At 45.0% G+C, this 16,159-nt stretch overlaps 1 protein-coding gene across 4 annotated transcripts; it reads right to left on the bottom strand.

Moving 5' to 3' along the window:
• Window positions 1–3,572: 3,572 nt before the first annotated feature.
• Window positions 3,573–6,784, bottom strand: LOC9657364 (mediator of RNA polymerase II transcription subunit 25). Of its 4 annotated transcripts, none has more exons than XM_024678977.1 (15): window positions 6,609–6,784; window positions 6,528–6,558; window positions 6,410–6,473; window positions 6,233–6,363; window positions 5,987–6,175; window positions 5,864–5,929; window positions 5,554–5,812; window positions 5,426–5,496; window positions 4,607–5,380; window positions 4,501–4,554; window positions 4,417–4,445; window positions 4,294–4,359; window positions 4,145–4,232; window positions 3,996–4,082; window positions 3,573–3,877 (listed from the first exon to the last, which is right to left on the bottom strand). In XM_024678977.1, exons 1-15 carry the CDS (start codon window positions 6,764–6,766, stop codon window positions 3,695–3,697), a joined length of 2,250 nt encoding a protein of 749 aa, XP_024534745.1. In that variant the 5' UTR covers window positions 6,767–6,784; the 3' UTR covers window positions 3,573–3,694. The 4 variants fall into 4 exon arrangements, with proteins under 4 accessions (XP_024534745.1, XP_024534748.1, XP_024534747.1 ...); XM_024678980.1 differs by having other exon boundaries at window positions 6,413–6,473; XM_024678979.1 differs by having other exon boundaries at window positions 6,410–6,470.
• Between the last annotated feature and the right edge of the window lie 9,375 nt (window positions 6,785–16,159).

Below are 16,159 nucleotides of genomic sequence, written 5' to 3'. Positions count from 1 at the left end.
TTTTTGGGTAAGGTGCAGTATCTCAGTAGTTTTGTGGATCATCTTTCCAATCGCACTATACCATTGCGAGGGTTGCTGAAGTCATCAACATCATCTTTCATCTGGTCTCCCGATTGTGAGCGGGCGTTCGTGAATCTCAAAGAGCTATTGACGACTCCTCCGGTTTTGGCATATCCTGACTACACTCGACCTTTTATTTTGCGCGTGGATGCTTCTGACATTGGTCTTGGAGGTGTGTTGATGCAAGAGAGCTTGAGTGTGCCTGGTCAGCGCCATCCCATTGCATACATAAGCTGTACATTACAACCAGCGGAGATGAACTACTCCACGACGGAGAAGGAGTGTTTAGCAGCAGTCTGGGGTTTCGAGAAATTTCATGTATATCTACATGGTTCTCGGACGTTACATGAAGGTGACCATGCTGCTGTTACTTCATTATTGAAGCGGAAGAACCTGGTTGGTCGTACGGCTCGATGGGCTTTGAAGCTTCAGATATATGATTTTGATGTTGTTCATCGCCCAGGGAGTTCTATGGCTGATGCTGATGCCCTTTCTCAAGCTCCTCTTCCTTCTCCACTCACTTCTCATGTTTCTGACGAACCTGTTGTTCCAGCATCTGTGGATTTTCTAGATGAGGATTCTGTGCCGTCGGCGGTTGCTGTCCTTGACGTTCAGTGTCCACAGGGCGTAGAGCAAGATCTACCTTCTCTGGATGAGGTTCGCGAGGCTCAAAAGATTGAGCCGTGGATTCGAAGGCTTCGAGATGGGTTTGAGAATCCTGCATCACTTGCTGATGACTTGCCTTTTCGGCATTTACATTCTCAATATCGCCTTGAAGATGGCCTTCTTTATTTTGTGGGGACGGATCCTGATGATCATTTACGACTGGTGGTGCCTTCGGTGTTTATTCCGCGGTTTCTCCATGCCTACCATGATTCTCCTATTCTAGGTGGGCATATGGGACACCGTCGTGTCACCGAGAAGCTGCGCAGATCTTTCTATTGGCCAGAGATGCGACGTGATATTATCCGGTATGTGCGTAGCTGCGTTTGGTGCTAAGCTCGTAATACTCCCCCTTGTGCTGCGGAAGGACGGTTGGAGTCAATTGCAGTTTCTCGTCCGTTTGAGTTGGTGGCGTTTGATCTTATGGGACCTTTTCCGCGATCGACTGCTGGCAATGAGTATGTTATTATTGCTTCTGACTACTTGACTCGTTGGGTGGAAGTTGGTGCTCTTGCTAGTGCCTCTGCAACTGCTGTTGGATACTTCCTCCTCAATTGAGTTGTGTTCCAGCATTCTTGTCCAGAGCGGATTCTTTCGGATAATGGTCCTGCATTTATGGCTGAGGTATTTCATGTTTTGACATCTCGGTTGGGGATACGCCACACTTTTACGAGTGCTTATCATCCACAATCAGACGGTCTGGTGGAACGGCTCGTTCGGACATTCAAAGGGATGATTGCGAATTATGTGAACTTTCAACATTCGGATTGGGATGGTTATTTGCCGTCTCTTCAATATGCTTATGTCACAGGGGTGCAGAGTTCTGTTGGTGCTTCACCATATAAACTTCTATATGGTCATGATCCAATATTACCAACAGAGCTGGGTTTACCTTCGCGATTGCCACGAGCTCCTGATGCTAGGTCATGGGATCAATATTTGACAAGCATTCTTCCACTTGTCCGAGCAGAGTCTGCTGAACACTTAGGCCGCGTACAAGTGGGACAACAACGGCGCTACAATTCCCATCATCGTCCACCTGCGGAGTACAAAGTGGATGATTTGGTGTTAGTCCGTTTTCCCCATCTTACGGTACGTGGTTTATCTAAGGGGCTCCTTGCGCAGTGGAAAGGTCCGTATCGGGTGTTGCGGCAAGTTGGACCACAAGTTTATGAGGTTCGGCATGACGTTCAACAGGCCGATCCTCCGGAGATTGTGCATGTGCAGCGGTTAAAACGCTTCATACAAAGGGATCAGGAGCAGTTAATACCATCTACAGATCCACCGATGCCTCCTCCTAACGTTCCTCCAAATCCCGGCCCATCTACAAGAGAACCCTGACGGCCTTCCATTATTCCGAGAGGAGGGGATGATGTGAGGGCCAAGTGTACGGCTACGATGCCGTATACTAATATTAGCGTAGTGGATTTTGGTAGCCGTCGGATTGGTTTCAATCCGGACCACTCGCTCCTGTATATAAGTTAGGGTTTTTGGGCTAATTGATATGCACATTTCTGTATTCCTTTTTCATATTCCATGCACTCACAACAAAATTAAAAGAAAGCAAGAATAAACCACCACATAAAACTTTTTAGTAACCAAGTTAACTAATGTTAAAAATGACTTACTTAATATCCAAGATAAATTCTACAATGAGTGAATCACTATGGTTAAATCTCAAATGCAATCCAACAGCATAGATTAAATGCAACTAAATAATACTAACAAATGTGGAATTGATATATTAACATGGACAAACTATATAATCTTTTGCAATACAATTTGGTAAACTGAATCATCATTGAGCTAAGCAAAGTGTTAATAATCCATAAGAAATCACTAATCATAAAGTAACTAACAATCATTTTTTAACTTGCCAGCTCATTGAGAGAATGACCTGCCCGAGACATGCTGGACCAGCAACAAGAGCAGCTCTAGTGGGTCTCTCATGGGATCACCCTGAAAGCCGGAGAAAGGCTCCCAACGAAGGTGTCGACGCAGCTCGATCGCCCTGCCACTCCTCGAAGGAAGAAAGCATGGTCAACAAGACGCTGACCAGGTCAAGCCCCGGCGGACGAGAGTCAACAGTGGCTCCAGCTACCTCTGGAAGGTACTGTAGCGCGAGGGATCGGAAGAAGTGGCCCGACTCATCTGAACCTCGCCAGGAGGCTCGGCTCGTTTTTGGCGGTGACCGAGAGGAAGCTCCGGATGGGTCTTGAGCGTCGCCTCCACCACCACTCCTCCCCGGCCGCGACGGAGTGCCCAGAAGAGATCCCGGCACTCGTTCGCGGCCGCGAGCTCTCCGTTGGTCGTCACCACCTCGTACTAGAGAAAGTTGTCCGCCGAGAGGCCGAAAGCCGGAGAGATTGGGCTGCGCCCCGCGGCTTGGGTGTATCCTCTAGCAGCTCCCACGGAGGAGGCCTTCCTCTCGAAGGTCTGAAGGTCTGCGAGTAGAGCTCCTCGATCTGGTGGAAGGTGATGTTCTTGAGGTGGCCGTGCTCCGCCCGTAGGCCCACTACAGCAAACAAGCCTGCAAGCAAGCGCAAGAGAAATGAAGCTATCCCTTCTGGCGAGCACTGCCTCCCACGAACTGGGAAGCAAGCGGAACCAGCGAGCGCTGCTTGATCGCCTCCCTGCTCGCGAGGCTCCAATCTACGCAGCCAAAGTCACGACTCACTCCCACGTCCGCCGTGAGCTTCGCCTCCAAGCACAAGCTGAGGCTCGCGATCAGCACGACTATGATCATGGCAAGGTAGATTGCACGCTTGGGGATCTGGCCCAGCACTTGTCCACAGCGGTATAGCGGCAATCGAGATGGAATGATTGTGACGAGGTAGTGATCGCCACCATAACAGAAGCGTGGACATCTTTTGTGACTCGTAGTATAAAGTGTTATTGAAGCATGGGACTCTTAACATGCCACCTATAAGACGACTCGAGAACTTTTCTCCATCAAACCAAACCTTATAATCTAGAGGAGGTAACTTTGTCCTGGAATTTGTGTGCCACCAGAGCCGGCCATGGGCATTTGAGATCCACCCGGCATCATCTGCGGAGGTTTGCTCTGTTGTGCGGTTGGCGGAAATCCGCCGTGCGAGAAATTTGGTGCACCAGGCTGTGGATTTTGACCCTGTGGCTTGAACACCACCGTATCCTGCGAAAACGCCACGCACGGTTCGTCAGTCTCTAGCTCTCGACTAAGAAACTTGTGAGAGATGGGCGATCAAACCCGACCACGACCACCTCACAGGCTTTGAGAAAGATGTGCTTACCCCTGGAAACAGCATTCCAATCATTCGCTGTGGTTTATCAGCGCTGGCAAGCAGCAACGTCTGCGAGGGGAGCTGAATGACAGCGCACTGGAAGCAAAACACGGAAAATCAGTTCCCCCGGAGAAGACTTTTTTTTTTTCTATATGTACCAGTTTTTTATCTGCGAGCTGCTGGAGGAATCCATGCTGATTTAGTGGCCTGAAAACTAGAAGCTCGGCCTTTCCTTGGTACTCCCTGCTGAAAGGAAGGAAAAGAAAAATCAATAACAGTAGATGAAAATAAAGTTCCCGTTCCATACTTGCTCATGTAATCCTGTGGAATTAAACGCACTATCTGCATTGTCAGCGGCCAATCGGCAGCCAACCTGCAATGCATGGTCACATGTTACGAATGCCTGTAGTTTCCATAAGTAAATACGTACGTTTCAGGAGACGAGATTTGCCGGTATCCCTGTCATCAAAAGAATAGAGATGAAATTCATGTGCATTCGTTCGAGACTTTTCACCTCCAAGCTACAGATTGGAACCGGCTTTCCATGCCTCTGGCCTGCCAATGTCCCCTGTCACACCAACTTTGAGAAAGGAGAAGCAACACAAAGTCAAAACGAGCACCTGCCAGAGCTTTGTGTACTTTGTATTCGCAGGCTGCTGCGGTGGTGTAGTCGCAACAGCATTCGAGACTAGATGAGATACTCCAGCGTTGCCAGTTGCTGGATTCTGACCAGGCTGAGACATCGGAAGCAGCACACCAGCATTCGGAGCGCTCCCAACAGAGTTGCTCGGTGCTGCTATCGAGCTATGCGGCATTCCAAGTCCGGCACCCTGGACGCTCTGGCCGCCAACCACGAGAGGATTTGCAGCTTGCAAACTCTGGGCCATTCCAACCGTGCTCGCCACCGGAGGTAAGCCACTTGGCATACTAGCTGGTTGCATCATCCCCGCAGGAGCATTCGACGGCAGAATGCTGCTAGTATTTGCGTTTCCTTGTACTGGTCCCAGGCTTGCACTACCTGCATCGCCACTAAGTCCGTGTGCCATGCTAGCTGGCTGACTAACTGGTTGTGTGATCCCCAAACCAACTTGTCCCACTGCTAAAGATCCAGCAGAGAGAATGCTTGATACCGCTGCTGAGCCTGCTCCCTGCCTGATTTGATTCAGCACGCTCGCAGCAGGAACCGGACGATGCGATTGCAAAGAATTAGTGTTGATGCTCTTAAAGTCCTGAACAGCAGTCGATGAGTCTGAGCCGAGTGGGGGACGAAGAACGTCTTGACTCATAGCTGACGTGGCTCCCGAGCTTTGTATCGGAAGAGAAACCGCTGCCATACTTGTGTTCGCCATAGGCGGCGAGCCATATGAGAGCGGACCAGAGGTCGAGACGTGCTCCTGCATTTCATATGTAAGAAACGAAACATAGAAAAAATTTCTTACAATTTTTACAGTTGACGTGGGTATGTTACCATTTGACATGATCTGTGATTGCCTTCCAGAGGTTGTAGGCACTGCGAGACAAAAGAAAGAAGTTAGCCAAGCCTTCACGAAATTAAAATTAAGGAGACCTGTGCCGGTGGATACTGATGGCACCGCAGTTGCAGGTACTGGTTGTGTAGTCTGCACCGTCAAAGGAGCAGCAGCTTGCTGCTCAACTTTTACACTTGTAGGCGATGGTGGCATACTAACAGCAGCAAGTGCAGGAGCCTGAGTGACACGACGCAAGCAATTCCTGGCCTCCAAAAAGCTCTCGGAGATTAAGACAAGGTGCTGCGTGTGCTTGGCAATCTCATTCGAAGGGTCAGAAGCTCGAGGATTTTGCTTGGCCTGATCTCAAAAGCCTTAAGGAAAGACATATAAGAATTAGCAATAGCATACCACCGAGTACAGGTTCTTTAATGATGGTAACTGCCGCGGACAAACAACTGAAAGAGATATATGGCACTGAAGGAAAACACGATGTGAGAAAACAATCGTCTATGAGAAAATGCATAAAGCAACCTGAGAGAATGCCCTTGCAACGGCTTCAGCATCCGCAAGCCACCAATGGTCCGGCTTCGCGTCCGCGCCAGTGCTTAGAGGCGGATGAGGGACGGGAGTTTGAAGCCTGTGAGGATTTGAAGCTGCCACCAAAATACAATGTCTCTGGCATGCCTGGTTACTTGGCGGCTGAGTCGTGGGACAACACATCTGCAAGGCTCAAAATCCTCAGCTTCATAATTCAAAATGAAACTTATATATGCTTACCACAAGAGCTTCCGCTAATCCCTCCGCCACAGCAACTTCGCCAAATCCACCACCCGAGAAATCGATGGACGATAGCCATAGCTGGAACAGCTCCAAGCTCGGCGTCCAGCCACTTCTCTGGAGCAGGCAGCCTGTGATAGATGGATAAATGTCAAGCTCTCTAAAGTCTTTGCCTACCACTGTAGGAGTCATGGCCGCGAAAGACCACGAGCGCCATCTCCAGAGTAGCCCCATTGTCCTTCTAGAAAGCCACGACCGTGAGAGAACCACCGAGAGAGAAAAAAAAAATTCTCACCTGGACATTCCCATCTTGACCATAGAACGCTCTAAAATACCAATCAGGAACGAGAATCCTCGCCAACAAGCAAGAAGTTACCTGGCGATCTTGTCGAGATACTCGGATCGCAGCAGCGGCCACGACGGGCCTAGCGCCGCCGTCGCCTCGACCGCGAGCACCAGATACTGCGCCTGCGGCTGCTGCGCGGTCACGCCAGAGCCGCTGCTGGGAGGCCCCGCGCTGCTGCTCGTCGCCATTTCCACCCGCGGGAAGAACCCTAGAAATCAAAGCCCAACGGCCTGGATGGGGCCAATTGGCAACACTTTCAGCCGTCGGATGAGGGAGTCGTGTGTTGAAAGATTCTACGAAATAAAACCCGGATCCTTTTCCCTGGAAATGGTAAAGGTGACGAAACTTGCGATCATCGAATGCGACCCGAAAATAACTTTTAAAAAAAGATCTCGGGTCCATCCGGGTTGCAACCGCTGTACCCTTAGCATTAAATTTTGTCAATGTGTTTTCTTTGAATGGATCGGCTTTTGTTCCATGCATTGCTGAAAAGAAAGTAGAACAGGTTTTCTAGGAATCTTTGGAACCATGGTGGAGCTCGGTCTTGTCTGAGATCCGGTGGAGATTCGAACCATGCTCGAAAACATTGCCCAGTCGCGAATTAATTTTTTGCTTCAAATTAAAAGGGTGTCTACCTTTGTCTGTAAAAATGTACCCTAAATAAGGTAGATTCAAATTTGATAACTGATAAAACAGTTAGAGCATTTACATTATTAAGCAAGTTTGACTAATGCCAATGGATTGCTGCCATGCATGGAAGATCTGGTGCCCAGTTTCTTCAAGAAAGGGATCAATACTGTGGAATTGGTACTTGCAACTGTGGTTCCAGCCAGGCTTTAGAACCTTGGCAAACCAAGTACATTGCTTTGATTCAAAGCTTTAGATCTTGATGAATTTCTTTGTGGCTTGCAAGCAAGAGAGCACGAATTCCCTTCTCCAGGAATTTAGGCAGTCAAGGCTGTCTCGGACGAGATTTCACTGGAAAAGACGCTAAGGTTGTATGGATTATTGCGCTCCACTGCGGGATTTGTCATTGCTCAATGGCTCGGTAGCACACTTGGCCGAGCATATATGGATGGTGGTACTCTTTACATCGTGAAGAAGCTGGATGGAAGAGAGGTTCCTAACGTCATGTGACCAAACAAACCTTGGAGTTGATGTCGTGGATCAAATCTTTGGCTTTGGTTGCGAGTGGAACTATTTATACGAAATACTTGTAACAAAAGTTTTACGTCACTAGCTAGAGATTATAGTGAGCAAAATGAATTGAATTCACTCAAGCGATTCCTTTTTCCAGACATTATCTGAGCAGTGGATTGATCGTCCATTATGCTCGTGAGGAATTCCAAGAATTCTTGTGGAGGAGAAGCAAAAGTGAGCTTTCTCGATCTTCCAGGGATTTTGGAGGAACCAACCTTTGTGAAATGAGATCCTCTTCAAGGTCTCCTTGATGTGATACTGTGAGATGCTAGCGAGGCTGCGTTTAATCTTTGGTTTTTAAGCTGAGGTTTATTTCGGATCTATGCTGTCATGCATGAAGTTTATTTAAATAGGAGTATATTCTATGAAGACCTTTAACCTAGAACAACTTGGTCTTCAAGCCGTCACAAAGATCCACGAGCTGTTTGGATTGGCATCAAAGACCAGGAGAGGATTGCTGCTGTTTATAGATGAAGCCGATGCTTTCCTATGCATGTATGTGCTCTCTTCTTATATGAAAAAGTTTGTTTTTAATCTTGTGACGATTGCGATCTTCTTGCAGGCGCAACAAAACCCGAATGAATTAAGCCCAGCGCAATGCTCTCAATGCAATTCTATCACTCACCGGTGACTAATCCAGGGATATTGTGCTGGTTAACCATCTGGGAGACCTTGACGCGGCTGTGCTTGACATGATCGAACTTCCAGGCGAAAGAAGCTCATACACCTGGACAAGTATATTGTACAAGCATGTGAGAGCTCCAAAATGCAAGCACAGCAGCACACAAGATGAAGGACGTGACCGAGGCCGATCAAGGACGTGATCTGAGAGGCTGCCGAGATGACGGAAGAGCATCCTAGGTTAATACTATAACTTGCACTAACCAAAGTTGATGCTGCTGCAGTCCCCAGCTCAGGCCGTGGGCAATTGGTACTTTCAGAGAAATGGTGAAGCTGGGCAACAAGCCATAGATTGTGCCTATCCTTGCAATCCAGCTTGCGTATCTATCTTTGACTTGCATAAAAACAACACATAAATAGATGGATAGAACCTTAATATGCAATTGAGAAACAATGGATCCAGACTATGGTTGCTAGTGGAGCTCTGAGTGCATGGCTGTTTCCATCAAACGTGTGGCCCGTGCCTGTGAAAAGCACCGCGAAAAAACAACCCAACATAAGTTACTCCAGTGGACAGATCTTTCTAGCGGAAAAAACTGATCACGGGTCATCTTGACACACCTTATCTCATAATTGAGAAGCTCCCTCATTTCCAAACGTTCTTCCAAGTTCCCTCGCTTCTTGCATTTCCAGTTATTGTGTATGCCATTCTGGTTCCAATAACTTATCTAGCTGTGTCCAATTTGTCAGGAGCGGGTAGGCCATTTGCAATCTAGATCCATGTTCTAAATTGTGTGTGACAATGCTATATAGTTTGCCTGGATGGAAGCATTCCAGCTTATCATCTTCTACCAGGAGCCTCAAACTCATGGCATATATCTCTGGAGGTAAAGATCAATTGCTCAATCAAGTTATAGAATGATGATCCATAGTTGGTTTTTGGGAAATGCAAGGGGGAGGATGGTGTGACTTCGTGATATCCTGTGCTAACTAAGCCAAAGGTCACTGAAAAAGCTCCATTTACATGTAAAGCCCAACTAGATTTGCAAGCTCACTCAACAACGATGCTTCTGTAAACCTAGACTTTTCAATTGGATGCAAGTGTTTGTCATCTATTTGGTTTTTGGAGACATAGCATCACAAATAATCCTCCAACTATCTATTCACTTTATTTGAGTTGTGCATTTTGAGAGTTGAGATGAGAAATTTAACCCTTGGTTTCACCTCATTAGGGATGTTTATTTGAAATGAGCTTCTAGAGTTGTAATTCTTGATGATTTTGATGCATCCTAGTTTCCATTTATCCATCTGTCAAAAAGTGTTATTGCCATCATACTTAACTCAGTATTCAATATTTGTTTATAGGTGATAGACTATGTTAAATTTTAGCTTAGTGTAATATTACTCTAGAAGAGTTTTCCAGAATTTACTAGTGAAAATCTTATTTCGATCTAAGATAATATTTTCTAGCCTTTTTACACTTAAACCATTTGTTTGAAGAATATTTTCACCACACCTTTTGCATTCATTTCCATTGTGGTGGGTATAAAATGTGTTATTTTAAAAGACTAACCCACCACCACAAAAATTGCATAAAACCTTTTACTTGGGGGGAGTCCCATAATGAAGTCCATTGTAAAATTTTTTAAGAATGATTAGAAATTGCAAGCCTTTGCAATAAGCTGACATGTCTTTACATAGTCTTAAATATTCTTAATTATGTCTGGCTAGTGATATTTTCTCTTGAGTAAACCCATCGTTTTAAGCATTCTACCGTATCCCACAAAAAGTCCATCATGACACTCTTTTAAGGCTACCTTCCTTAGTTCCCTTTATGGAATATACACCCTCATATATTTATAATAAATGAGCTTATTAAAAGTTGCATTAAACTAGCTTGTTAGAGTGCAAAAATGTAACTTCAACCCGGATCCTAGAGGAGCAGCTCACCTTTAGTCATGATTCCAGATGGATAACACCAAGGGTATGGCTATACTGGCATGGCGGCACTACACTTAAACATCCTGATGGGAGGCTAGAAACAACAATCCCAGTCAGAGGGGATTGGTCACACAACAGCGAGGAGAGGACTTTTAAGCAATAGCAATATTACCATTACCAAAGATTGTACATTCCTTCTTAGTTCAACGCACTATGGGATCCAAGACTGTACATCTTTAAGGGCTTTTTATATCTTTAGGAAACTATATGCATTATATGGATGGAGATCAAGCAAGGGCAGTGTACCTCCACTAGTCTCACAATCGACTTGAATCCCTCACATCGGTAGATGCAATCACATGGGAGAGATGAGGCTGGGGACCATAGATAAGGTGGAAGGTTCACCACCACTAAGGATTGGGAGCATGTATTTGTGGAGTGAGTGGCAAGGATGTAGGTTGCACAAAATTGAATTCTAACTTCTTTAATTTGAACTATACAAAACTGTACTCTAGTTTCATTGATCCCTCTTTCGTCACCACCCCCCCATATGTTCTTTCTTGGTTTCGAGCATGTCAAAACTAGATATTTATGGTTTTTTAGAGGATAAATATAAAAAGCTCCATTTGATAAATGGGTCTATTGCATTTCATATAACCTATTTTTTCTTCTTTAGGCAGCTCACCTCTTTGGTGAGCATCTTGTGCCTATTAGTTCTTTAGCAACATTTTTTATATTAGACCATTATCTTCATATGCTATTTATATATCATCCCAAAAGGTTACTGTTGTGTTAGATATTGCCAACTTTAAGTTTTTGTTTTGGCTTAGAACATGTGTTATGATATTACTCTTCTTAGGTATATACAAAATTTTGCAATCGAACTTGGTTAAACTATTGGCCCTTATTTTCCTTGGAGGTCAAGCTATGACAAGAAGTGTTTTCTTATCACATTATCCATGTATACTTTAAAGTGTTTCCCAAGGTAGTATCACCACTGCAAATAGTTCCTTTTTATAGGTAGGCCATTTTTGTTAAGTTTTTTCCAACTTCTTCAAGATTGAGTCATTGTCTTACTTAAAAATTGTGCCTAACACAAATTTTGAAACATTCGTTTCTACTTTGAAGTCTTTATCAAAATTTGGTAATGCCAATATGGGAGTTTTTTTTCAATTTTCCTTTGGGGCAGACAAATGCTACTTCATATTTTGCTGTCTATACTATTTTCCCTTTTCCTATTTGGCCTATTAAAAAAAGGGCTATTCTTGAATAATGTTTGATAAACTTTCAATAGTTATAACATATGTGGTTTTCATTCTTTATCTCATGGTGATTTACCATAAAATAACCACAAATTAGAACTTAAACCTTCTTACATGTCCAAGTACAACAGACTAGAATTTAAGTTTTAAGTCTTTAAGCCACTAAATGAAGGAACAAAGTTAAACTCCTAAGCTTGTAGCTAAGGAGTGAAGTAACGAAAGCACAAAGTGACTCATGAGTGTTCAACCTAAAAAGCAAAGGGATAGGAGTATGAAACAATATTAGAATAGTCCTAGAGTTTCCAACATCTCAATGCCAAAACTAACATGTAAAATAGAGCTAAATGGAGTTTAATTGTCGTGAATATAACTTTAGATATCAAAAAATACTTGTCGGTTAAGCTTTACAAACACTCTCTTTTTACTACCATGATAGTAAAAGGTTGGTATAATTGGTTCCCTTTATAGTTCCCACTTGAGTTAGTTGAGAAATTGGTCAATATTTGTATACTTAAATCGGATAAACATAAAGTAGGACCCTTATGTGTTTTTCATTAAGCATATTTGGCTTGATTTGATAAACTTGTGTCATTGGCTTACACTTATTAGTATCAAGAACCCCCACAATATTGAGACTAGTGCCTTAATATCGTAATATAGTAGTTTATTATATTTGTCAAACACCCTCACTATTATGCCTTATGTGTTAATTCCATTTCGAAACCATATACTATTTATGATTTATGGTAAGAGTCGGATGCGCAAGGGGGGGGGGGGGGGGGGGGCACTGTGAGGGATTCCAAATGTGTAGTAGGGATAGTGGTTGGAATGTATAACCAACCATTTGAGACATTAATTTTGTTTTTGCTAGGCTATTGTAGCGCATGTGATCATGGGATGAGATTTGGATATACTATCACCGTGGATCCTTAGAACCTTGGGGGATAAATGGGGATAAAATAACCACTAAGGGCTCTCTCATCAAGCAATTGCCCCTTTTCCAGTTGGTTTAAGGGGAGAAAGATAAGGTGTGCTACAGTTGGTATCGGAGCAAATGGCACAAGTTTGATTCCTATTGATTAGTGGCTACTTAAAAATATAATATACTCTTGAGCAAGGTATATTCCTACCTCTAAATTTGAAATCGTACGTATTGGACATCCATGCATACGTCCTTCTTCTTGTGTGGAGTATCCACGGACGAAAGTATCCACTGTGGGACTGCGGTACGGGTGGATGACTAGTTGCCTCACATGGAATAGCTGGTCTACACAATGGAAGGATTGGTAGATTGAGTGCGGAAATGGAGGTGCTGGTTCCCCTTGGCTCAGTAGGGGTTGTTAGTCAATACATTGACATCTTTGAAGGGGGGGTGAGTGTAGCGCATGTGATCATGGGATGAGATTTAGATATATTGTCACCGTGGATCCTTGGAACCTTGGGGGATAAATGGGGATAAAATAGCCACTAAGGGCTCTCTCATCAAGCAATTGCCCCTTTTCCAGTTGGTTTAAGGGGAGAGAGATAAGGTGTGTTATAGCTATGTTGCTTCTTATTTTATATCTGGCTTGGGTCTAAGCCTAAGCTCTATGTTGCTTTAATCAGTGGGGTGCCCTCTTCCTCGCGTTGGGCTACCAATATGCTAAAATTGTGCTAGACACCGTCTAACACTGTTTAACATGCAAGTTTACCTAAATTAGACATAGAACAAAGACAACATAGGCATAGCTTTCTTGAGAGCCTCGCTTTCTTAACACCCTACTTGAGGGCTCTCTTGACACTCTATCTCTTGGGTTGAGCTTAGCCAAAGGTAAATTGGATCTATTAGATGTCAATTTTAACATATGGTATAATTCCTCTAAGCCAACCAATAGAGATGGACCTGAGACCCCTTTAATACCAAATATAAATGACTGAATTTGAGCTTTTTGGGAGGTCACCTAGCCTAGTACTATTCAAACCCAAGATGTTTAACCATAAGTATCCCAAAACCCTTAATTGATTGAAGAAGGGGATGCATTCTTAAAGACCAAGTCTGAGTCTGAGTTCAAGTTTGAGTTTGAGTTCGAGTGTAAGCGATTAATTTTTCCATTCTACTTTAGTCACTTAACCATACCTCTGACCACTTAAAAGAGTCTCATTCATAACCTCCTTAAGTCCAATTCAGGACTTAGGGCTTGCTTGCCCCGAAAATGGCATCCATGCCACTCAACCTTTGCACTTGGTCCAAGTGCTCCACGTGTTTGATCCCATGATTGACACCCCAAGGTACTATCAACATATCAGCCTGTTATGTTAGGCCATACCCATTCACCTTGGTCATATCGGTGGTCTAACACCATCTGCATTGCAATCCTGTCTCTCCAAGACTGGGCCATCCATCCATGAGTGGTCATCCCAGATCCACTCCTTAGCATCCTTAAGATGCCCGTAGATATGGGAAATAGCCTTCCCCAAAATCTCTTTTTCGGTCTTCACCAAGTCCCTTTCTGTCTATGGCTATGTTCACTAACACTGCCACTGGATCCAGGCCTACAGGCCCAACCACTAAGTCCTACAGTCCTCTGAGACTTCCTCACCATGTGACTGTGTCCTTGGTCACCACACCAAAGGGCTATTCTTTTTCCTTTCCACAATCTGGGACTTTAGGACAACATTTCGGAACACTGTGGCTCTACACGGGCCTTATGGGTACTCTCCCCGCCTTCTGCCTTTAGGTGCTCTAGCCATGGGTTTAGAGCAAGGTTTTGTTGAGCCCCACCAAGCATCCAAGTAGGTAGTGCCACCCACATTTGGACTGGGAGCATCGACCATTCGATCTCCCGAGGGAACTAGAGCCGGCTCTTGAACACTTCATTAAGCTACTTTGCTTGTTGGTCTGTATTCACTCTAGTCTTGGACTTCCCAGTGGTCAGTTCATCACCCAACACTGGGTATGGCCTTCCTTGGCCAAACTGGCCTTTTTTGGCCAAATTGGCTCCACTGGGCTTCAACCCCCCACACTCTCTCTACTATACTTTTGGAACCCCTCGCAGCGCGCCCCCCCCCCCCCTTCTGGGCGGATGATTGCTTTGGGCTTTCACCCAATTGCCTGTAATAGTATTCGGACTCAAACTCAAACTCAGACTCGGACTCGGACTTGGACTCGATCCCAGTCCCAATCTTGGACCCCATCTCGGACTCCATCCGGGTCCATCTTAGATTCTATCTCGAATTCTATCTCAGACTCCATCTCAGGTCCATTTTGGACTCCATCTTGGGTCCATCTCGGAGTCCATCTTGGGTCCATCTCGAACTCCATCTCGGGTCCATCTCGGACTCTATCTCAGATCCATCTTGGGTCCCTTTTCTAGAGACTCACTTATTGCTCACTTTGTGCTTGTTCCTCGAGCACTTCGTTGTGAGTTCCACTCTCACTGTCGACTTTTCAAGTCGGAGCCTTTGGTCCAAACATGTTACGCTCGTTTGGCTTTCGCTTTGGCCACTACCATGTGGCACCCTTCAAGCTCCACTTTGGGGCCTAGGGATTTTGTGTCTCACATCGAGTCCGAATCCAAGTCCGAATCCAAGTCCGAATACTAATATAGGTTGCGAGGTGAAGGCCCAAAGCAATCATCCTCCAAAGGGGAGATGGGGGCTACAGGGGGTTCCAAAAGTATAATAAGGAGAGTGTGAGGTTGGACTCTAGTGGAACTAATTTGGCTAGGAAAGGCTAGTGTAACTCATGAAGGCTATACCTATGTATTGGGTGATGATATAACCACTAAAGAGTTCAAAGTTAGAGTGAATATGGACATACAAGTGGGGTGGCTTGGTGAAATGTTCAAAAGTTGACTTTAGCTTCCACAAGAGATCGAATGGTTGATGTTCCTAAGGTGGCACTACCTACTTGGATACTGGCATGGCTTATTGGAACATTGCTTTAGCCATATGGCTAGGGCATTCAAGGGCGGAAGGTGGGGAGAGTACCCACAAGGCTTGTGTAGGGTTGTAGTGTTTCAAAATGTTATCCCAAAGTCCCAAACTGAGGAAAGGAAGAGGAGTAGTCATCTTGTGTGGTGACCAAAGATACAGTCATATGGCAAGGAAGTATCAAAGGTCAAAAGGATGTAATAATTGGGCCTTCGAACCTTAACTTAGTGGCAATATTAGCAAACACGGGTGTGGACAAAAAAGGATTTAATGAGGACTGAAAAAGAGACATTGGGGAAAGCTATTCCCCATATCTATAGGCATCCTAAAGATGTTAAGGAGTGGATCTAGGATGATCATGTGTGACACAAAATCCCTAGGCCCCAAAGTGGAGCCGGAAAGGGCACCACATGGTAGTGGCCGAAGCGAAAGCCAAACGAGCATAACACATTTGGACTAAAAGCTCCGACTTGGAAGGTCGAGAGCAGGAGTGGAACTCCCAACAAAGTGCTTGAGGAGCGAGCTCGAGGCAACCAAAGCAAGGCTCTAAAAAGGGACCCAAAAAGGACTAACACATGACACGTGGAAGTGTCCGAGATGGGGTCTGAGATGGGGTCTGAGATGGGGTCTGAGATGGACCCGAGA

Source organism: Selaginella moellendorffii, unplaced genomic scaffold (genome assembly GCF_000143415.4).
Source record: "Selaginella moellendorffii unplaced genomic scaffold, v1.0 SELMOscaffold_23, whole genome shotgun sequence".
Taxonomy (NCBI): domain Eukaryota; kingdom Viridiplantae; phylum Streptophyta; class Lycopodiopsida; order Selaginellales; family Selaginellaceae; genus Selaginella; species Selaginella moellendorffii.
Note: the sequence above shows the minus strand (reverse complement) of the source record. Positions and strands in the feature narration are given on the sequence as shown.

What these genes read in the sequence shown, in the direction of transcription:
- LOC9657364 (XM_024678977.1), bottom strand. Translation starts at nt 6,766, where the DNA reads ATGGCGACGAGCAGCAGCGCGGGGCCTCCCAGCAGCGGCTCTGGCGTG. An exon ending in AGTACACAAAGCTCTGGCAG is followed by an intron (nt 4,555 to 4,606) that starts GTGCTCGTTTTG and finishes TTGGTGTGACAG; the next exon opens with GGGACATTGGCAGGCCAGAG. An exon ending in AGCTCGCAGATAAAAAACTG is followed by an intron (nt 4,083 to 4,144) that starts GTACATATAGAA and finishes TTTTGCTTCCAG; the next exon opens with TGCGCTGTCATTCAGCTCCC.